The sequence below is a fragment of the Phalaenopsis equestris genome, unplaced genomic scaffold, assembly GCF_001263595.1.
Source record: "Phalaenopsis equestris unplaced genomic scaffold, ASM126359v1 Scaffold000224, whole genome shotgun sequence".
NCBI lineage: Eukaryota > Viridiplantae > Streptophyta > Magnoliopsida > Asparagales > Orchidaceae > Phalaenopsis > Phalaenopsis equestris.
Genome location: NW_018164666.1, coordinates 303211 through 319793, shown reverse-complemented (window position 1 = coordinate 319793; position 16583 = coordinate 303211). Strand labels below are relative to the sequence as shown.

The window sequence follows — 16583 nt, the reverse complement described above, 5'->3', positions numbered from 1 at the left end:
TATATATATATATGTGTGTGTGTGTGTGTGTGTTTGAGTGTGTATGTGTACATACGTATGTATATACATGTGTATGTATGAATGGAATATGTATATGTGTGTGTGTCTATATATGTATATGTAAGCATGTATGAATGAAATAACAACCCAAACCTCAGAAAGCCATTGCTTGAGACGATCTTCTAAAGGCTTTGTGAGCAAGTCCCTACAATATCATTTAACACAAAAAATAAGAGACTGACAAAATTTCATTAATCATTCAATGGATTTAAGTTATTATCAAAGAAACAAGACAAAACAAAAAAAAAACTACAAATAGGTCATAAATGAGGTTTAGAAATTAAAGATGAAATAATAACAAAATAAATTGATAACAAGAAAATACTAGTATAAAACAATTCAGTACAACTAAAAGAGGATGTTCTTGATTCTATATGGACAAATGCACATAATATTATTAAATGGGTATAGGTTCTATTTGTCTTACACTAGGATGATGTAAGTCGAAAGATGAATAGCCGTTAACTTACCAAGATCAGAAAAGAAAGGTAAACAAGGATTCTATAATTGAACCAGAGTTAATGTATCATAAAACTGCTAGCTGCATTAAGAATTTTTGCATAGAAATGTTAAAGGAATTTTGAATAGATCATAATTAAAGAGAGGTACTGAAATAAGGAGGCATAAAAATTTATCAAAGAAAATAAATGTGATTTTAAGTGAGCCAAAAAGCATTAATGAAGTACAATAGTTATAAGAAAGCAATTAGTCTAGAAAATAAGGTAATAAGCAAAGTAAAAACAGCAAATTTTGATGATTTATTAAGAAATGAGAAAATGAGAGATGTGAAATAACTATGATAAAAGATGGGAGATAATAAATTCTAAACAAAGAAATGTTTGTTGTCTTTGGTTCCATAAAAGAGGATGGTGGATAATTTTAAGGTTGGAGTGGTAAAGTTGGAGTTCAAGAAATGTTATATTCATGCAATTATAAAGTTTTCTAGAAATTGGGAAATAAAATACATGCATTCATTGTAACAACAAAATAATTTAACTCAAGTTCAATGCATAAAACAGTAACATGAACTGATTAGTTGTTGACTCCAAGTAAAGTACCTTTTCAAAGAGCCAATAGTTTTCCTCATGCAGCCAGATGTTGCAGGGTCAAAGGAGTTGACATAATCAGGCCTTCAGAGAGCAATTAAAATACAATAATTAAAGTCAAAACAAAACAATAACAGCCTAGTAAATGAACAACATACAGCAAGCACGCTAATACTAATTCCAAAAACCATGAGTCGATAAGTGTAGGTAAGCTTACAGCTTCATATCTAATGGCATACGATTTCTTCCATCGGTAAGTGCCCTTTCCGAATAAATTAATGAATTTGTACTATCACCAGCATGATACTCCAGTAAAACCCATGGCTGCATGTTTGATAAAAGACGTAAATTACAGGTCAAAATTGAAACAAAAATGGAAACAAATCAAAAAATATCAAAAACAAATGAAAATGTCATACTCAAAGATTAAGAATTGGCCTCAAGAGGATCTGCATAATCTATATATACAAATTGGATCAAGAGAAAAAACTCATAACTGGCCCCGCTAATAATTTCATTCATCCAATAAAAATATCCATAATCAAAGATCCAAAAACAAACAGTGAGATCCTATTCATACAAAATAAGGTTATAATGATAAGATCAAATAATTTAAATTTAATCTAATTGTATCAAAAATTAAAGCAATTTTATCAATTCAAATTTAAAAGTCATTCTCATATGAACCTAAAAATATATCTAATAAACCCATAAGCACAAATTAAATAAAATATAACCTTAGCAAATTTCAAAATAATTTAAATATATATTTTTGTGACATCAATGCTCTTGGGTTTGATAGAACTCTTCTCCTACAGAATTATAATAGGTAATGTCTCTTGCTTGTAGAAATAACAAAGAAAATTGCGCATATAAATTTTATCCTATAATATTATTATCGAACATCAACCACCGTGACATATGTTTCGACTGGATAGCATGTATAAGAATAGGCTTCTAACAAGCTGATAAGATGGTCGCATGATTGGTCGTAAAGAAAATATATTCAACAACTCTTTATTCACTATGGTTTATTATTAAAGATGCACAATGATTTATAAAAAGCCACAACATAAACAATAAGAACATGTAAGTGTAAATGGTTGATTCGTATCACCTCATCAGTATTGATGAGCTCATTAGCCTCTTTTGCATCGTCCTGCATGACCTTTCCCTAAACACGTTATAACAGATATGTTAACAAATGACAGTAATATCATGTAAGGAGTAAATGACAATGATACTATATGAGAAGTTAAGTTTATAAGCATATAAATAATGTTAATCTCTAATAGAAAATCAATAGAAACGACAAAATTGAAATATTTTACTGCATTTTACCTTATTATTTGATACCTGTAAGGATTCCTTAACATTTTCAACCGGCTTTAAATTAGATTGTAGATGATGACCACCTTGTCTCATCTTCTGAACTCCATTTATCTGAGACATTGATGGCCGAAACTGGACCACTTCATGCAAAGGAGTCACATAAAACTGCAAAACAAAGCCACAGAAAATAAAACAACCATCTAATTCCAAAGAATTCATAAATAAATAAAACAGCTTAGTTCGTCATTTCCCTCAAAACAAGAACCCCAGAACATGGTATACAGTATATATGAATTGAGAAAAAATACATATAAATATAAGGACTTACATTATTTCCTTTGAGGAACCCAACAGCAACATCATTTGCAAAAGGCTTTGAGGATGACAACAATGTCTACAAACAATAAAGATAAAAAAAATTAGGGCATTAAACAGTAAATGGCTACTAAGTTTGACATATTTAATATCATATAAAAACATTTGAAGGAAAGTACTGAATACTTTTTTTTTTCATAAAAAAGCAAATAAGAACCAAGAAGGAAGGAAATTCTGAAAATAACACTTTATATATTAATGTGAAAAAAGCATTTCAATGATATGCTTCATTGAACATTTGTTAAATAAGAAAAAAGTTTGAAAAAAATCATAACAGACCAACATACATGTAGATGAAAGAGAAGTATTAGAACTTAAAGCTAAAATTCAATACCATCATCAACAACATTTATTGTACAGTTTATTATAGTCTACTTGAGGATTTCTAATTTGTTGATAAAGTGAGAGAGGCATATCCATATAAGTTTCGGTATATTCATTGTAAAGATAATATAATATTTTTTTACTTCATGATTATACTTATTACAGATTAATAATATATACCATAGGAGCTTTCCTTACTAAATGTTAAAGACTCAATTTGATAGTTAAATTCATCAAATTTAATATAAATTTATTAAATTTCTCGTTTATCAATTCTAATTTTGGGTTTAAAATCTCATTTCTTCTGGAGTCCAGCAAGAGAGATGAAACTTATGTGTAATAAGAGGATAAATAATAAACAACCATTTAAGCAATACGACAGTTAGGACAAAACATTAACCAGCAAAAGAACAGAACAAGAACAAGCAGCTCAAGAAGCTCATGAACCAATAAATAACAAAGGTTTCATCTTTTAAGTCGTAAAAAACCATGTTAAATTGGCACCAACCAGTGTAGTAATCATCGAATTATCATCAACTTCTAGGTCATAGTTTTCTTCATTGTCTGTGTCAAAACTCAATTGAATTTCAATTTGTGATGATTTTGGGTTAATCCAAACCTGAAAAAAATACAGTTTTAAAGAAGTTCAGAACACATACATTTATGAATTTTTTGTGAAAACTCTAGCACATTAAGAAAATAATAATAAAAAGACAAGCACTAGTTCAAAGACCACAAATATGATATTTAATATAAATCTACCTCATTGCATCTTTCATTCATTTCGTATGGACGAAAATAAGGCCTTTCTAGATGTTGCATATTATATAACTGCAAGAAAAGAAAATCAGTAAATCAACAATGTAGATCAACTAAATGAAATGAAAAATAAAAATCATGGTTGAACTTAAACAATATTTCTAGAGACAATTATTCGAATCATAAATAAATAAATAAATAAATAAATATATATATATATATATATATATATATATATATATATATAGTACAAACAAAAAAATATGAATGTCTTAAAAACATGATTTTTGAATGTAAACTATAATTTTTAAACTTGACGTAAAAATAAATCAGAATATCGTTAATCAATTTATAACACCGACCACAAATGGTTGGGATTACGCTAATTATGTTGATGAGAACTTTTTGAATGGCTAATAGTTAGCAAACAACTTCCAAGAATTTTCCAAAGTTGGTTTCATGTAACAACATATTACTAAATTTTAGATCCCAAACTAATTTTTTGTTTTAGATTTAAGATTTTTTAAAAATAAAATATTAAATTAACAAAAGAATGCAACGAGCCTATTGCTTTGTTTAAAGTGATTGTGATATAGATGGGGATGTTATTAGTAGAATTCAAGTTGGATGATTCAAGTGGAGGAATGCATCAGGCCTATTGTGTGATAGAAAGTATCGCTTAGACTGAAAGGAAAATTTTATGAGATGGTGGTAAGACCTGCAATGTTTTATGGTGTAAATGTTGGCCTATAAAAGATAAGCATGAAACTAAGTTAAGTGTTGTTGACATGTAAATGCTTACATGAATGATTGGTTTACACTGAGAGACAAAATGTGAGATGAATATATCTGTGAAAGCATTGGTGTAGCTCCAGTAGCAGACAAAATTAGAGAAAGTCGTCTTAAATGGTTTGGTCACATTAAACATTGATCATATGATCATACAGTTAGGAGAGCAGATGTTTTAGATTCGAATTATGTTAAGACAGTAGAGGTAGACCTAAAAAGATCAGGGCATGTTAAAAAAAAAAACTTCATTTATTAGAATTAAATGAATATATGACTCTCAGTAGGACACAATGGAGAAAAATGATTCGTGTAGTCAACCCAGCTTAGTGGGATAAAGGGTTCTTGTTGTTGTAAATAAATGAATAACGCATCTACTAGTTTAAGAATTTGTTAAAAAAGGATTCATCGAGTTATAAATTATATAAATACTTAAAAAATTCAAACGCAATTAGATAATTACTAGGGGCTGGATTTTTTCATAATATATAAGCATTTCAAACTCAGTTCAAGCATGATACTCAAGGACAAAACACTATTTCAATTTTCAAACATGATGTATAAAAATATATAAATATTAAAAACACAAAATTAGGTATTAACAGTGGTGATAAATAAATCAAACTTCATCGCAAAATGTAAAACTATATAATAAAATTTGTTAGTACCTTAGTGTCTGCATCAAGATATGGATTTATGTATACATCGAGCTCCTGAACCACCACATCCTCCTCATCCTCAATATCCATCGAACTGCTCTCTACTCCGTTGGTCGTTCTGTTGACGCCGTTGCAGTAAGGAACAAACGCAACTTCAGAGGGCTCCATTTTAACCGAATGAGAAATGGACTCTGCTGCAGGTGGCATTCGTGTAAGAGCCAACAATGGTGACGATGATGCCTCGGCCTTCACCTTGTCCTTGCCCTTCACCTTGGGCTGGAAACGAGAAGGCTTGGGTGGATCCTGGACGACATCAATATCCATAGAGAATAGTTCGTCGCTGGCAGCCATTGCGCCTCGCCACCGCAGCAGATATGGTGTATTAGATAGAATATGGGTTAGCAAGGGTGGCAGAATTTAACCTAAATCCTGCCAGATTACAGAAATGACTGCGTTAAATCCTACAGCATCTTAAATCCCGTTTCTCCTCAGTTTTGCCTTAAATCCAGGATTTAGTAAATCCCGTTGGAAGGTAGATTCAAGGGATTTATCGGGGCTGAAGCGCGCTTCAGGACTGTTTGGTAGCCAGTTTTAAGCAGGATTTACAAATGATTTGAGCTAAATCCCGCCAAACGGCAACAAAAGCCTTAGTAAATCCTTAGCTCCGGTAAGAAATGACGCCAATTCCCGGTGCATCGCAAATCCCCGGTGCATCGGCGGATTTAGTAAATCTGGGACGAGCGAAGAGGAAGAATAGCGAGAACAGGATTTCCTTCCTTGGTGGTTTCTGTTAGGAGCGGAGCGGAAGGATGAGAAAAATGGGAGTTCTGGTGGTCTCCGTACACCACGATCCCGTCGTAGCCTTCCAAGCTATCTTTTACGAAGGCGATCGTTTTGGGCGAAAGAGAGAGCGGGAGGAAAATGAGCGAGGGTTTTGGGCTGAGGTGGGAGGGAAGAATTTTTCGCAGGCGAGGGTTTTGACTTTTGAGGAAGACGGAGAGTTTGTGGTTTTAATTATTTTTTTTATTTAAGTTAATTTTATTAATTAAATTGATTAATAACCAAAAATTGATATTTAATTTTTATAGTGTTACTTATAAATATAAAATTTATATGTAAATATTTAATAGTTGATTAACGAATAAAAATATATTTTTAAAATTTAAATTATTTAAAAAGATTCTAACTATTTCTTAAATTATATAATTAATAATTAATAAATAATTATTTATTAATATTAAATAATTACTAAATAAATGATTAGTTTTAATAAATATAAGTTATTAATTTGTATACTTATTTATTAATTAATGTAAATATTTTTTTCATCTACTTATGCTCAATTATATTTCTTTTAATTTGATATCTCAGTAAGATAAATTTAAATTTTCTATGAATGTTAATGCTTTGAATTTTATTTTTCATTGAATTATAGCTGTAAATTCTGCTAAAGTTGTCAGATAGTTTATAGGATTTAGCATAATTTAATTACAAACATGCCAAGCAGTTTTCATAATTTTACTACTTTAGGATTTGCCAAATTTGAATTTTCAGGATTTAATCTTATTGGGTATGGCGGCATGAGTTATTGAGTCCTCCAAATCCCAGAATTCCAACAACTAATTATGGAAGCGCGTGATGAACAAGTGAATGCTCTTTTTATGTCCCCTTCAAATTTGCAACAGGGCCTACAAATTCTTTCGAGAATTTAGGGCACTGGCAAACTGTGCCACAAACAACAGCTCAAAGTCAGCGAATGTGTAATCATTTACGGCGACAATGCGTCGAACCACTTGAGGATCGACTCCCTCAATTTGGAAAAGAAAATAAACCACATTTCAGAGCATCGATGATCCTCGATAGGCATGTAGTCTACTCAAACGAGGATATGTGATCGGTCAAATTGCTCTTGCCCTTATAGGGCTCCATTGTTGGGACCTTGAACCTCTCTTGCGTCTCGGCCTCAAAGATTTGCAGAGAAAATGCATTCCTTGGCTGTTGAAGAGCCCCCGTACGTTGGAACTGATTTTGATCGATCAATGTTGATCCGACACTGTTGAAAATATTGGGAGTCTCCTTCTAGCTTTTTGGCAATTAGATGATGGCCATTCCTCTCGGGGATATTATTCTCTCACCTAAGCCCGTCCCTCTTGGATGACATCTAACATTTGATCATTCAGTTCCTATACATGTTGGTTCACAAACTCTCTTGTGCATTCCATATTATTGACGCCTTAATGTGGGTTTCTTCTCTGTGTGCTGTTCATTTTCTTGTCTGCAGAATAATCCACGCTCACTGCACCTTTAGGAACAATTTGTCAATAACAAATACTCATCATCCGACATGAATCTTGAAACATGACACAAATCTCTGTGTTATCTTTTGAGCAATAAACGTTCAATTTTTTATTAACAGACATCTAGAATTTTGATTTCAACAAATTATAGTCAAACTAACAAACTCAACGATGAGACCCAATGGTAAAAAAATTGGTCCAATACAAATCAAATCAAGCTATTAAACTACTTTTGGAAGTATTTTGGGCATAGTTGGAAGATGAAAATAATGTCAAATTTGACAATCTTATAGTCAAATCGATATTCTCGACAAGATAAATCCAATGAGCAATGATCACTCAATTATCACATCATTAGGGTTCTCAAATGTCTATCAAATGATGTATGATCAAGGGAATCTCTTTGGGTCGTCCGATCAGAGTGGTTCATGTTCCTTCATTAATTACAACGGAGACTTTATAAATAGAGCCCTACCCCTCTTTTGAGAGTGGGGGAGAGATCATGAAGCTTGGAGAGGAGCTGAAGTTGCCTCCTACTTTTGTAGCCGCATACCACCTCCAGCCATTGTCGATCACCTCTTGTCGGTCGCCTCCGATCACCATCAATCGCCTATAGTCTCCATCGGTCGTCATCCGATCATTGTGATGAAGATCAAAGCAACAACTAACATTGCAGAGTCATGAAACAATTTACGAAGCAGTGTACCCCAAAAACGGTGCAACAATACATCCTGAAAGGTGATGTAACAACGTACCTCACATACACTCATGCATTTCTTGACTCTAGCTCCTGCAACCTATGGACATCATTACAACTCACCACTAAGACCTACATGTCAACTCCATCCTACATGATCTACAACTTATGCAGCTCCTAACTTCTACCTTCATGTCCTACGAAGGTAGTTGCTACTCACCACTACGGTCTACGTGGCCAACCACTGCCTACATCATCCATAGCTCGTGCAAGTCCTGACTCCAGCCCTTGCGGCCTACTAACAACATTAGAACTCACCGCACTTTTTAAAATAACAATTTATCGGCAGTAGCTTCACAATTACTTTTTCAAATAGTTTCAGTTGCCCCAAAGAGACCCATTACTCTATAAGTCATGTGTACCACTTAAAGTTGCATTAAAAAGATAATTAAATTGTCAATAATATTATTAATAGATAAAGTTTGTACAAATAAATTCGATTTATGTTGAGCATTAATATAATAAGGTTTTATGCTTCTAATATATAATGATTATTAGATGAATACATTTCATGTTGAAAAATTGACTAATTTAATCATAACTATTGATGAATATTTCTTAATAACATAATGACTTTGTATGATCATGAGCTCTTTAAAGAAAGACACGTGTCGGTGTTATAGTCAAAATGATAAATCCTAAACTCATCCACTCCCACACTCCACATCTAACAATTTTAAAACTTGGTGATTAAGTTTCTTTCATCGACCTTTATTTATCATAAAAAAAAAAAATCAATTGCAATTTTAAAATTACAAAACTGCATTTGAATTTACATAGAGATGATTCAATGTTTGGTTACCTACCACATTTTGCTTGATCCATACAAGTTGGTCGTTTAGGGTCCGTTTGGGGGCAGTGATTTGGTATCGGTGCAGCGCTTTGCCCGTTTGAATAAACTATGTTCTGATAGCCTTTTTTAAAAAAACTACCGCTGAATTCAGTGTTTTTCGATCGGTTCTGGCTAGATGCGGTGACAACCTTCTAGCCGCCGTCTGACTTTTCAAAAAAAAACAAAAAACAAAAAGAATAACCACTACAGTTTTTTGCAACATCTGATTATTCTTTAAAAGCTTCACAGCTTCTTCTTAATATGTTGCAGCTACCCCAAACACGTCCTTATTATCATCCACCTAACTTCTATGATTATATTATTTACCACCTCTAAGCATTACATGCAGATGATTCAATAGCATTAGCATGAATAAACAATGTGATGCAAAGAAAATTTATTAAAAGAGTTCCCATTGGAAAAAGGGTTTAACAAATCACAACTAAAGCCCACGAATAAGTTGTTTGGGCACTTACAATCATACCACCAAATTCTTATGTATTTATATTTCTAATAACTTTATTTGTTTTCTTACTCTATACCACCTACAACTTTCACATAACATAAAAAATTCATTATGTTGGCTTCCTAACAATGAAATATACATTTTCATTCATAATAAAGGCAGCATATATATGCGAAAATTGAAATTTAGGGGCTAGATATGTAAATACATAGGAATTGATTGGTGTCTATGTAAATCTTCCAAAATTTTACTTCTAGTTTTGATATTAAACATTAAACAAGCATAAACGCCAAGCTTTTATTCAATTTTTCAATGTATATTAAGGGTCTGTTTGGGGCAGCTTATAAGTGTCGGAGCCGTCATACCGTTTGGTTCACGCGTTTCGCCAGCTTATCTGAAATTGCGTTTGGGTTTTTACACTAAACGCAGACTGCAGGTCGACCCCCGCGGCCGGCCTGCAGGCCGCGTTTCAGCATAAGTTGTTTATCTTATCTTGAAACGCACAAGCTGCTTATCCTGAAACACACAAGCTACCCCAAACAGACTCTAAACCTCATTGCCATCTGATTGGGTGGGGGCATTACAAAATCAACCTCTCACACACAACAAGCCTTGCCAAACAATAACAAAAAAGGGCGCATTTACATACATACCACCAAATTCTTATATATTACATATCGTACGCCTAATCTTTATTTTTTTCATATTTATACCACCCAAATCATCGGCATCACATCAAAAACATTAGTATTTTAACTTGTAATAATGAAATACACATTTTCATGCATAAATAAGTTGTCATTTATATAAAATTTGAGTTTTTGTGTTAGATACATAAACATGGGGCGGTATGCATGTAAATCTTAAAAAATAGGTAAATTTACATATATACCACAAAGCTCTTATGTGATTACTTTTCTATAACCCAAAGTTTAATATTTAGACTTATAAAACCTGGGTGTTACATACATAAATATGCATGATAATATATATTTTATTTTTAAAAAGATAGGGATTTTGTTATTTTAAAATAATGTTAAAGATTTGGGTGTTATGCATAGAATTATGGATGTGTAGGTGTTATTTATGTAAATACAAAAAAATTAATTGGTATATATGTAAATCTTCCTTCAAAAATATCACCCACCCGTAGCTTCAAGAAGAGCATTGAACTCATCCCTGGCCTTCATCAACCTCGGTGTAATACAGGGAGACAGAGTAGGAGAAGCAGGATATGAAGTAGGAGACGAAGTAGAGAACCTCACATGTCTGTTGTTAGACTCACAAGACTTCCTCGATCCCAATCTCGAGACAGAATTCTTCTTCAAAACCCCCTTCAAATCCTTATCGAAAACAAATGCGGTTTTCACAGGCGAGCAGCTCTCGTTCGTGCTGCACCTTATGAGCTCCAATGGCAGATCAAAGTATGACAGAGGCCCGCTCTCGTCATGCTCTAGATTCGCCGGAGAACTCCATGAACCGCACTCAAATTTCTCAAATGAAGCTACTTTTGAAGCCGTGCTTGCTCTGTCTGCGGATTCGAGTTCTGTGTTGTTCGGTTCAGATTGAGTTGGATGTGCTGATTTCTTCCTGTAGATGCCGGGGAGGAACAAACACAGTGCGCTGCATTTAAAGGTCTCGTCTTGGGAAGAATTTGGTTCTAAATCTGCGTCGTCGGAGCTGCTGTTGCTGCAGTCTTGATACAGAACGTGAATGCCGTTCTGATGCTGATCAAAAATCGGTTTTTTCGGCATGGTGTCGAAATCGTCGGGAGGAGAAGATGATCTCCCGTCTCCGCAGGACTTGCTTCTGCGAATTTGGAGAGAGTGAAGCCTTGCGGATTGAGGAAGCTCTGCAGAAAAGCGATGGGAAAGGGACATGGTGGAGGTGGCAGGATGAGGTTTCCGAGTTTGGTTTCTGTGTTTTCTGGAGCTCTGTAATGGCGAGGAAGAGGAAGAAGATGGATGGATAAAGCTGGTGACTTTTGGTTTGATTTGAAGGGATTGCTTGTTCGGATTGAGGTCGGGATTGTTCGGTGCTGATTGGTTTGGAGTTCGGGGATTTAATGAGATTTCGTTTTTGTTATGAAGAGGGATGGGAGGGTGGGTGGGATTGAAGGTTTCATGGTGGAAGGTGTCTTCTTTCATTTTCTGCAACTGAAGTTTTCTTCTTGATAAGATTGGTCTGGAGGAGATTAGCTGGGTTTGTGGAGTATTTGAGAGGGGGGATTTTTGACTTGGAGGGGAAGTGGATGGCATGAATTGTGAAAAAGTAATTGTCAAAGTGTTCTACATGTTTCTTTATTTTAATTATTATGGTGGTTGACTTCAGATTTATATATTGTTAGAATTGGAATTTGAGATACGATTATACTAGTAATATCACCTGAGAGTATAAGGTTTTAGCGTTAGATGCAAATGCTAAGATAAATTTCCTAGTGTATACACTAAAATGGGTATCATGAATTTTTGCTAATTTTCTCTCATTGAATCAAGTTCACCTGCCGAAGTAGTTGAATCAAGGTCTTCTCCTGAAGTGGTTAAAACTAACCCATTTGTTAAACTGGTCGAATCGAGCTCGCATGTCAATCCATTCGCCCTCATATTCGTCGAAATGACAACCTTACCCACCCACGCCAAGAAAAATATTAGAAGAAACCATCATGACTATAACAAAATTTTCATGAGTGATAAGGATATTCATCAATTCCTCATTAAAAACGACACATGATAATTAAGACTCGATTTTTACACAGTTATCACACATGATCACCGTGTTAGCAAAACCTAACATCAACCAACATTGTCTGACACCCACAACACAATCTTTCATCAAAATATTAGAGAAATGTGACATATAGCAGAAGTTGTACCACCTCAATTCTTGTTATTGATCTAACAGCTTACCAAATACCCGACATTCTCATCGAATTCTACTATCAAGACACCATAGTAGCCTCTCTCCCACTTACCAGAGATAAATATTTAATATGATTACAAAGGTTCACTCAGAAAACACTTATTCATCTTTCTCTATTGCTTTCTATACGATACGAGGTCTTTTACCTAGTTGTATGTACTCACAAACGACATGGTGCCTTATGTCTTAAAAAGATTCAACACTTAGAGATCATCCATATGAAAATAAATTCGTGCTCATGAGATTGCAAGCAAATAATACACTCAAACAATAACTCAATAATTATTTATATAAAGATTATTTAAGTTTGTTTGCTCAAGTAGTAAAATGAGGTAAGTACATGACTTCAAAATTAATAACCTCTTAAAATGGAAAAAAATTATTACGAGCTAATGTCTCGATGTACGGATAATGGTGAATAGGGATGACAGTCATCTTAAATCCGCGTGTATATAACGAGATCTTCTCATCCATCGCTACACCATTTGTGCGGGGTCCACACATAAAAATTTATCCTTAAAATTAGAGCAACGCTTCTAATTATTGGATATTTTATCGCTACCTAAAAGAGAGGAGGTAACCTTAGTTAAGAATGGGCTAAGTTTATCAAAGGAAGAAGACTTTCTACAGCAGATGGATTAGGAGAACATTAATAATAAAATTAAAAATATAACTAATTTGTTAATTAAGCATCATGTTAATCATAATCGTGTGGGCAGCACTAATATATATCTAACATAAGATTACAGTCAATTGCACTGAATTCTCTGGCACCCACATCACAATCTGTCATCAAGATATGGAGAAATGTGACATATAATACAAATTGTACTACTTCAATTATTGTACCGATTTGTCAACTTTCCAATTTCCTAACATCCGCGTCGAAGTCTACCATCAAAACATTGGAGCAGCGTCTCTCCGACTTACCGAAGACCAATATTTAATATGACTGCAAAGGTTCCATAAAAAAAAACACTCTCTATCGCTTTCTCTATGATACAATGTCTTTTCTCGAGTTGTATGTACTCACGAACAACATGGTACCCTACGTCTCAAAAGGATTCAACACCCATAAATCATCTATATGAAAGCAAATTCGTGCTTGTGAGATTGCAAGCAACAAACACACTCAAACAATAACTCGATAATTGTCTATATAAAGATTATTTAAGTTTGTTTGCTCAAGAAGTAAAATGAGGTATGTGCATGACTTAAAAAATTTACAACCTCTTAAAAAGAAAAAAAAAATATTATGAGTTAATGTCTCGATGTACATCGGATAACAGTGAATGAGAATGTCACATCATCATAAATTCACGTGTACATGACCAGACCTCCTCATCCATTGCTACTCCATTTGTGCAAGAGTCCGCACATAATAATTAATTTATCTTTAAAATGAGAGCAAAGTCTCTAAGTATCGGATAAATCAGGCGATCATTAGATGTTTTATTGCTACCTAAATGAGAGGAGACCACATTAGTTATGAATAAACCAAGTTTATTGAAGGAAGAAGACTTTCAAATGGATTAGGAGAACATTAATAAAAAATTTTAAAAAAAATATAAATATTAATTAAAAAGGTAGCTTATTTGTTAATAAAGCATCATGTTGATCATTAGTCGTGTGGGCAGGACAAATATATATCTAACATAAGATCGGAGTCAATTCCATTGGCTTCTTTGACCGTGTACAAAAAAAAGCTATAGTTTATCAGCTGAAGTCAACATTCCCATAATTAAACCCAAAGCTGCAATAATTATTTGCAGAGGAACTTTTTTCTCTTCACTTAAAAAAAAAAATGATTTAATTATATGTGATTAGATGAAATAAATTAAGACAATAAGCCTAAATGGGAGAATTAAAAAACAGATTAGCACATAAATATCAATTAGTGGTGACAAAGCTGCCTCTAAGAAAACTAAGAGAATATTTACATAAGTACCACTCTATTCCTATGTATTTACATATCTAACAACAAAACTTCAATATAGTAGTATTTTTAAATAATTTAATTGACTACAAAACTATAAAGATTTATTATCAATTAAAATTACTAATTAAAAATAGATTAAAATTATACTAAATTCTAGTTAAATGAGTATTTTAATATAAATAACAAGATTTAAATCTCGCCCTACCCTTAATATCATACGGGTGTGTGATTAGGGTTGTAAAAAATAGCTCAATGTTTGTGATTAATTTGTGTCTTGCTGGCCGCATTGCCGGTTGTACCCAACAATGAAAAAGGGTTAGATATAAGAAAAGGTCTAAAATATACAAAAATGTGTCAATGAAGACAACAATAAATTGTTAACTCCTAGGTACAATAATAAATGGTAACCCATGTACGATAATAATCAGTAACTCCCATGGACAATAATAACGGGTAACTCCCAGGAACAATAATAATCGATAACTCTTAGGGATATGATAACATGTAACTCCTAATGGCGATGATGTAATTTTTTAGACACCCCCTGCAATTTATAAATGGAGGATTTTTGTCATCATGTAAAGGGAAGGAGATCATTTGAGATTTCCAATTATTTATGCATTACTATTCGCCTCTCTTGTAACAACTTATTTTAATATATAAAATAAGTCTAAGAGCCTGAGAAACAACTGTTTTGTCTTGTTGGGAGCAATCGCTGTGTCACTCATTCTTTCTCTCTTTCCTCTCCCTTGGTCCCCACGCTTTATGCCTGGAGCATGATGTATAAAATAAATTTAGATTCAACATAGGCAAATAACATTATAACATATCTTAAAAAATTTATTACTGACATGACGAATTTCAATGATAATGGATGATACTAACATTCTTAGTGATAGTTTAGAAGGAAATACCAATGACAAATTTTTAATTATATCCAATACTTTTCTTTGAATTACATGACTAAAAATTAAGTAAATTTATAACAATTTTTTTATATATTTAGATAACTACCACCTAAATTCTAATATTTAGTTGTTAAATCTTTAAAATCACATAAAATTTATTAATGCTATTTTTCTTAGATGAAATATATTCTTCTTTTATACATTTTAAATTATATATATATATATATATTAGAATTATATGATATTTATATAAATTCCTCTAAGTTCAAATTAAAATACAAATAAATTTTATAGTAAAATGAATATTTTTCCTTCACGGCGATGTGATCCTGGGTGGTGACATCGATCTTCAGTTACGTTCGGCCGTGGCTTGATAGAAGAAACCGCCGAATTCCCCGGCCGTAGACGTTAATGTCGTCCGGTCATCGAGCTTTCTCTCCCGTCGAACAGTTGCCCACAAGGTGTTTAATCTTGATGCTGTAGACTGGGTGGAGGTCGGGCTCTGGGTAAGAAGCAATGGAATCTCTGTTAGGGCTTCTTAGGGTTCGGATTATTCGAGGAGTCAACCTCGCCGTTCGAGATACTACGGGCAGCGATCCCTATGTTGTTCTCCGGATGGGCCGTCAGGTTTCTACATTCATCCTTCACTGCCTTTATTGTTTTCTGTTTGATTTTTTTTCTGTGCTTTGAATGAGCTAAGAACTTTCAAATTCAAGATTATGTGGATTGATAAACATGCTCATCACACACTGCTTATTTATTTGTTTCACCTAAGAAACTAAAACCCCATGATTTACAGCAGTTTTTTTTTTTTAACGTGAATGGGAAAAGAAGGTAGGGATGGGAAACTGGATACTTGTTTTCATACATCTGGCTTTATTTTGTTTTTGAGGTTAGTTGATTGAAAGTGTTTCAATAGTGCTTGATGTTTACAGAAAAGGTTAATGTTTAACACTGTAACTATTCATTTTGTCTCATTTTTTTAGAAAAATGAATCAAAATTTAACAAGATTTTTTAAACTTTTACTAAATGAGGAGATCACTAGCGTCAACTATGCTTCGCTCCGTAAAAGTTGCAATTTTGTATATATATATATATATATATATATATATATATATATATA

The 16583-nt window shown here is 33.2% G+C and overlaps 3 protein-coding genes across 4 annotated transcripts in view; 1 reads left to right on the top strand and 2 right to left on the bottom strand.

Moving 5' to 3' along the window:
* Positions 1-6033, bottom strand: part of LOC110023583 (DNA-directed RNA polymerase III subunit RPC5) — an 8516-nt gene extending 2483 nt beyond the window's left edge. The window contains exons 1-9 of one of the 2 annotated variants that reach the window (XM_020723070.1): positions 5351-6033; positions 3900-3968; positions 3646-3756; positions 2767-2832; positions 2448-2603; positions 2224-2280; positions 1324-1430; positions 1119-1190; positions 154-205 (exon numbers count right to left, since the gene is read on the bottom strand). In XM_020723070.1, coding sequence (XP_020578729.1) covers positions 154-205; positions 1119-1190; positions 1324-1430; positions 2224-2280; positions 2448-2603; positions 2767-2832; positions 3646-3756; positions 3900-3968; positions 5351-5692 — 1032 coding nt within the window. In that variant the 5' untranslated portion in view covers positions 5693-6033. The remainder of the gene's footprint in view (positions 1-153; positions 206-1118; positions 1191-1323; positions 1431-2223; positions 2281-2447; positions 2604-2766; positions 2833-3645; positions 3757-3899; positions 3969-5350) is intronic. The other variant, XM_020723071.1, reaches the window with a different exon arrangement.
* A 4799-nt stretch (positions 6034-10832) lies between these two features.
* Positions 10833-11951, bottom strand: LOC110023567. Its single transcript, XM_020723047.1, has one exon. The coding sequence runs from the start codon at positions 11949-11951 to the stop codon at positions 10833-10835; it is 1119 nt and encodes a 372-aa protein (XP_020578706.1).
* Positions 11952-15762: 3811 nt separating this feature from the next.
* LOC110023295 (protein C2-DOMAIN ABA-RELATED 4-like) overlaps positions 15763-16583 on the top strand; it is a 7282-nt gene continuing 6461 nt past the window's right edge. The window contains exon 1 of the mRNA XM_020722616.1: positions 15763-16086. Coding sequence (XP_020578275.1) covers positions 15976-16086 — 111 coding nt within the window. The 5' untranslated portion in view covers positions 15763-15975. The remainder of the gene's footprint in view (positions 16087-16583) is intronic.

Coding starts and splice junctions, on each gene's coding strand:
- LOC110023567 (XM_020723047.1), bottom strand. CDS start 11,951: ATGCCATCCACTTCCCCTCCAAGTCAAAAATCCCCCCTCTCAAATACT.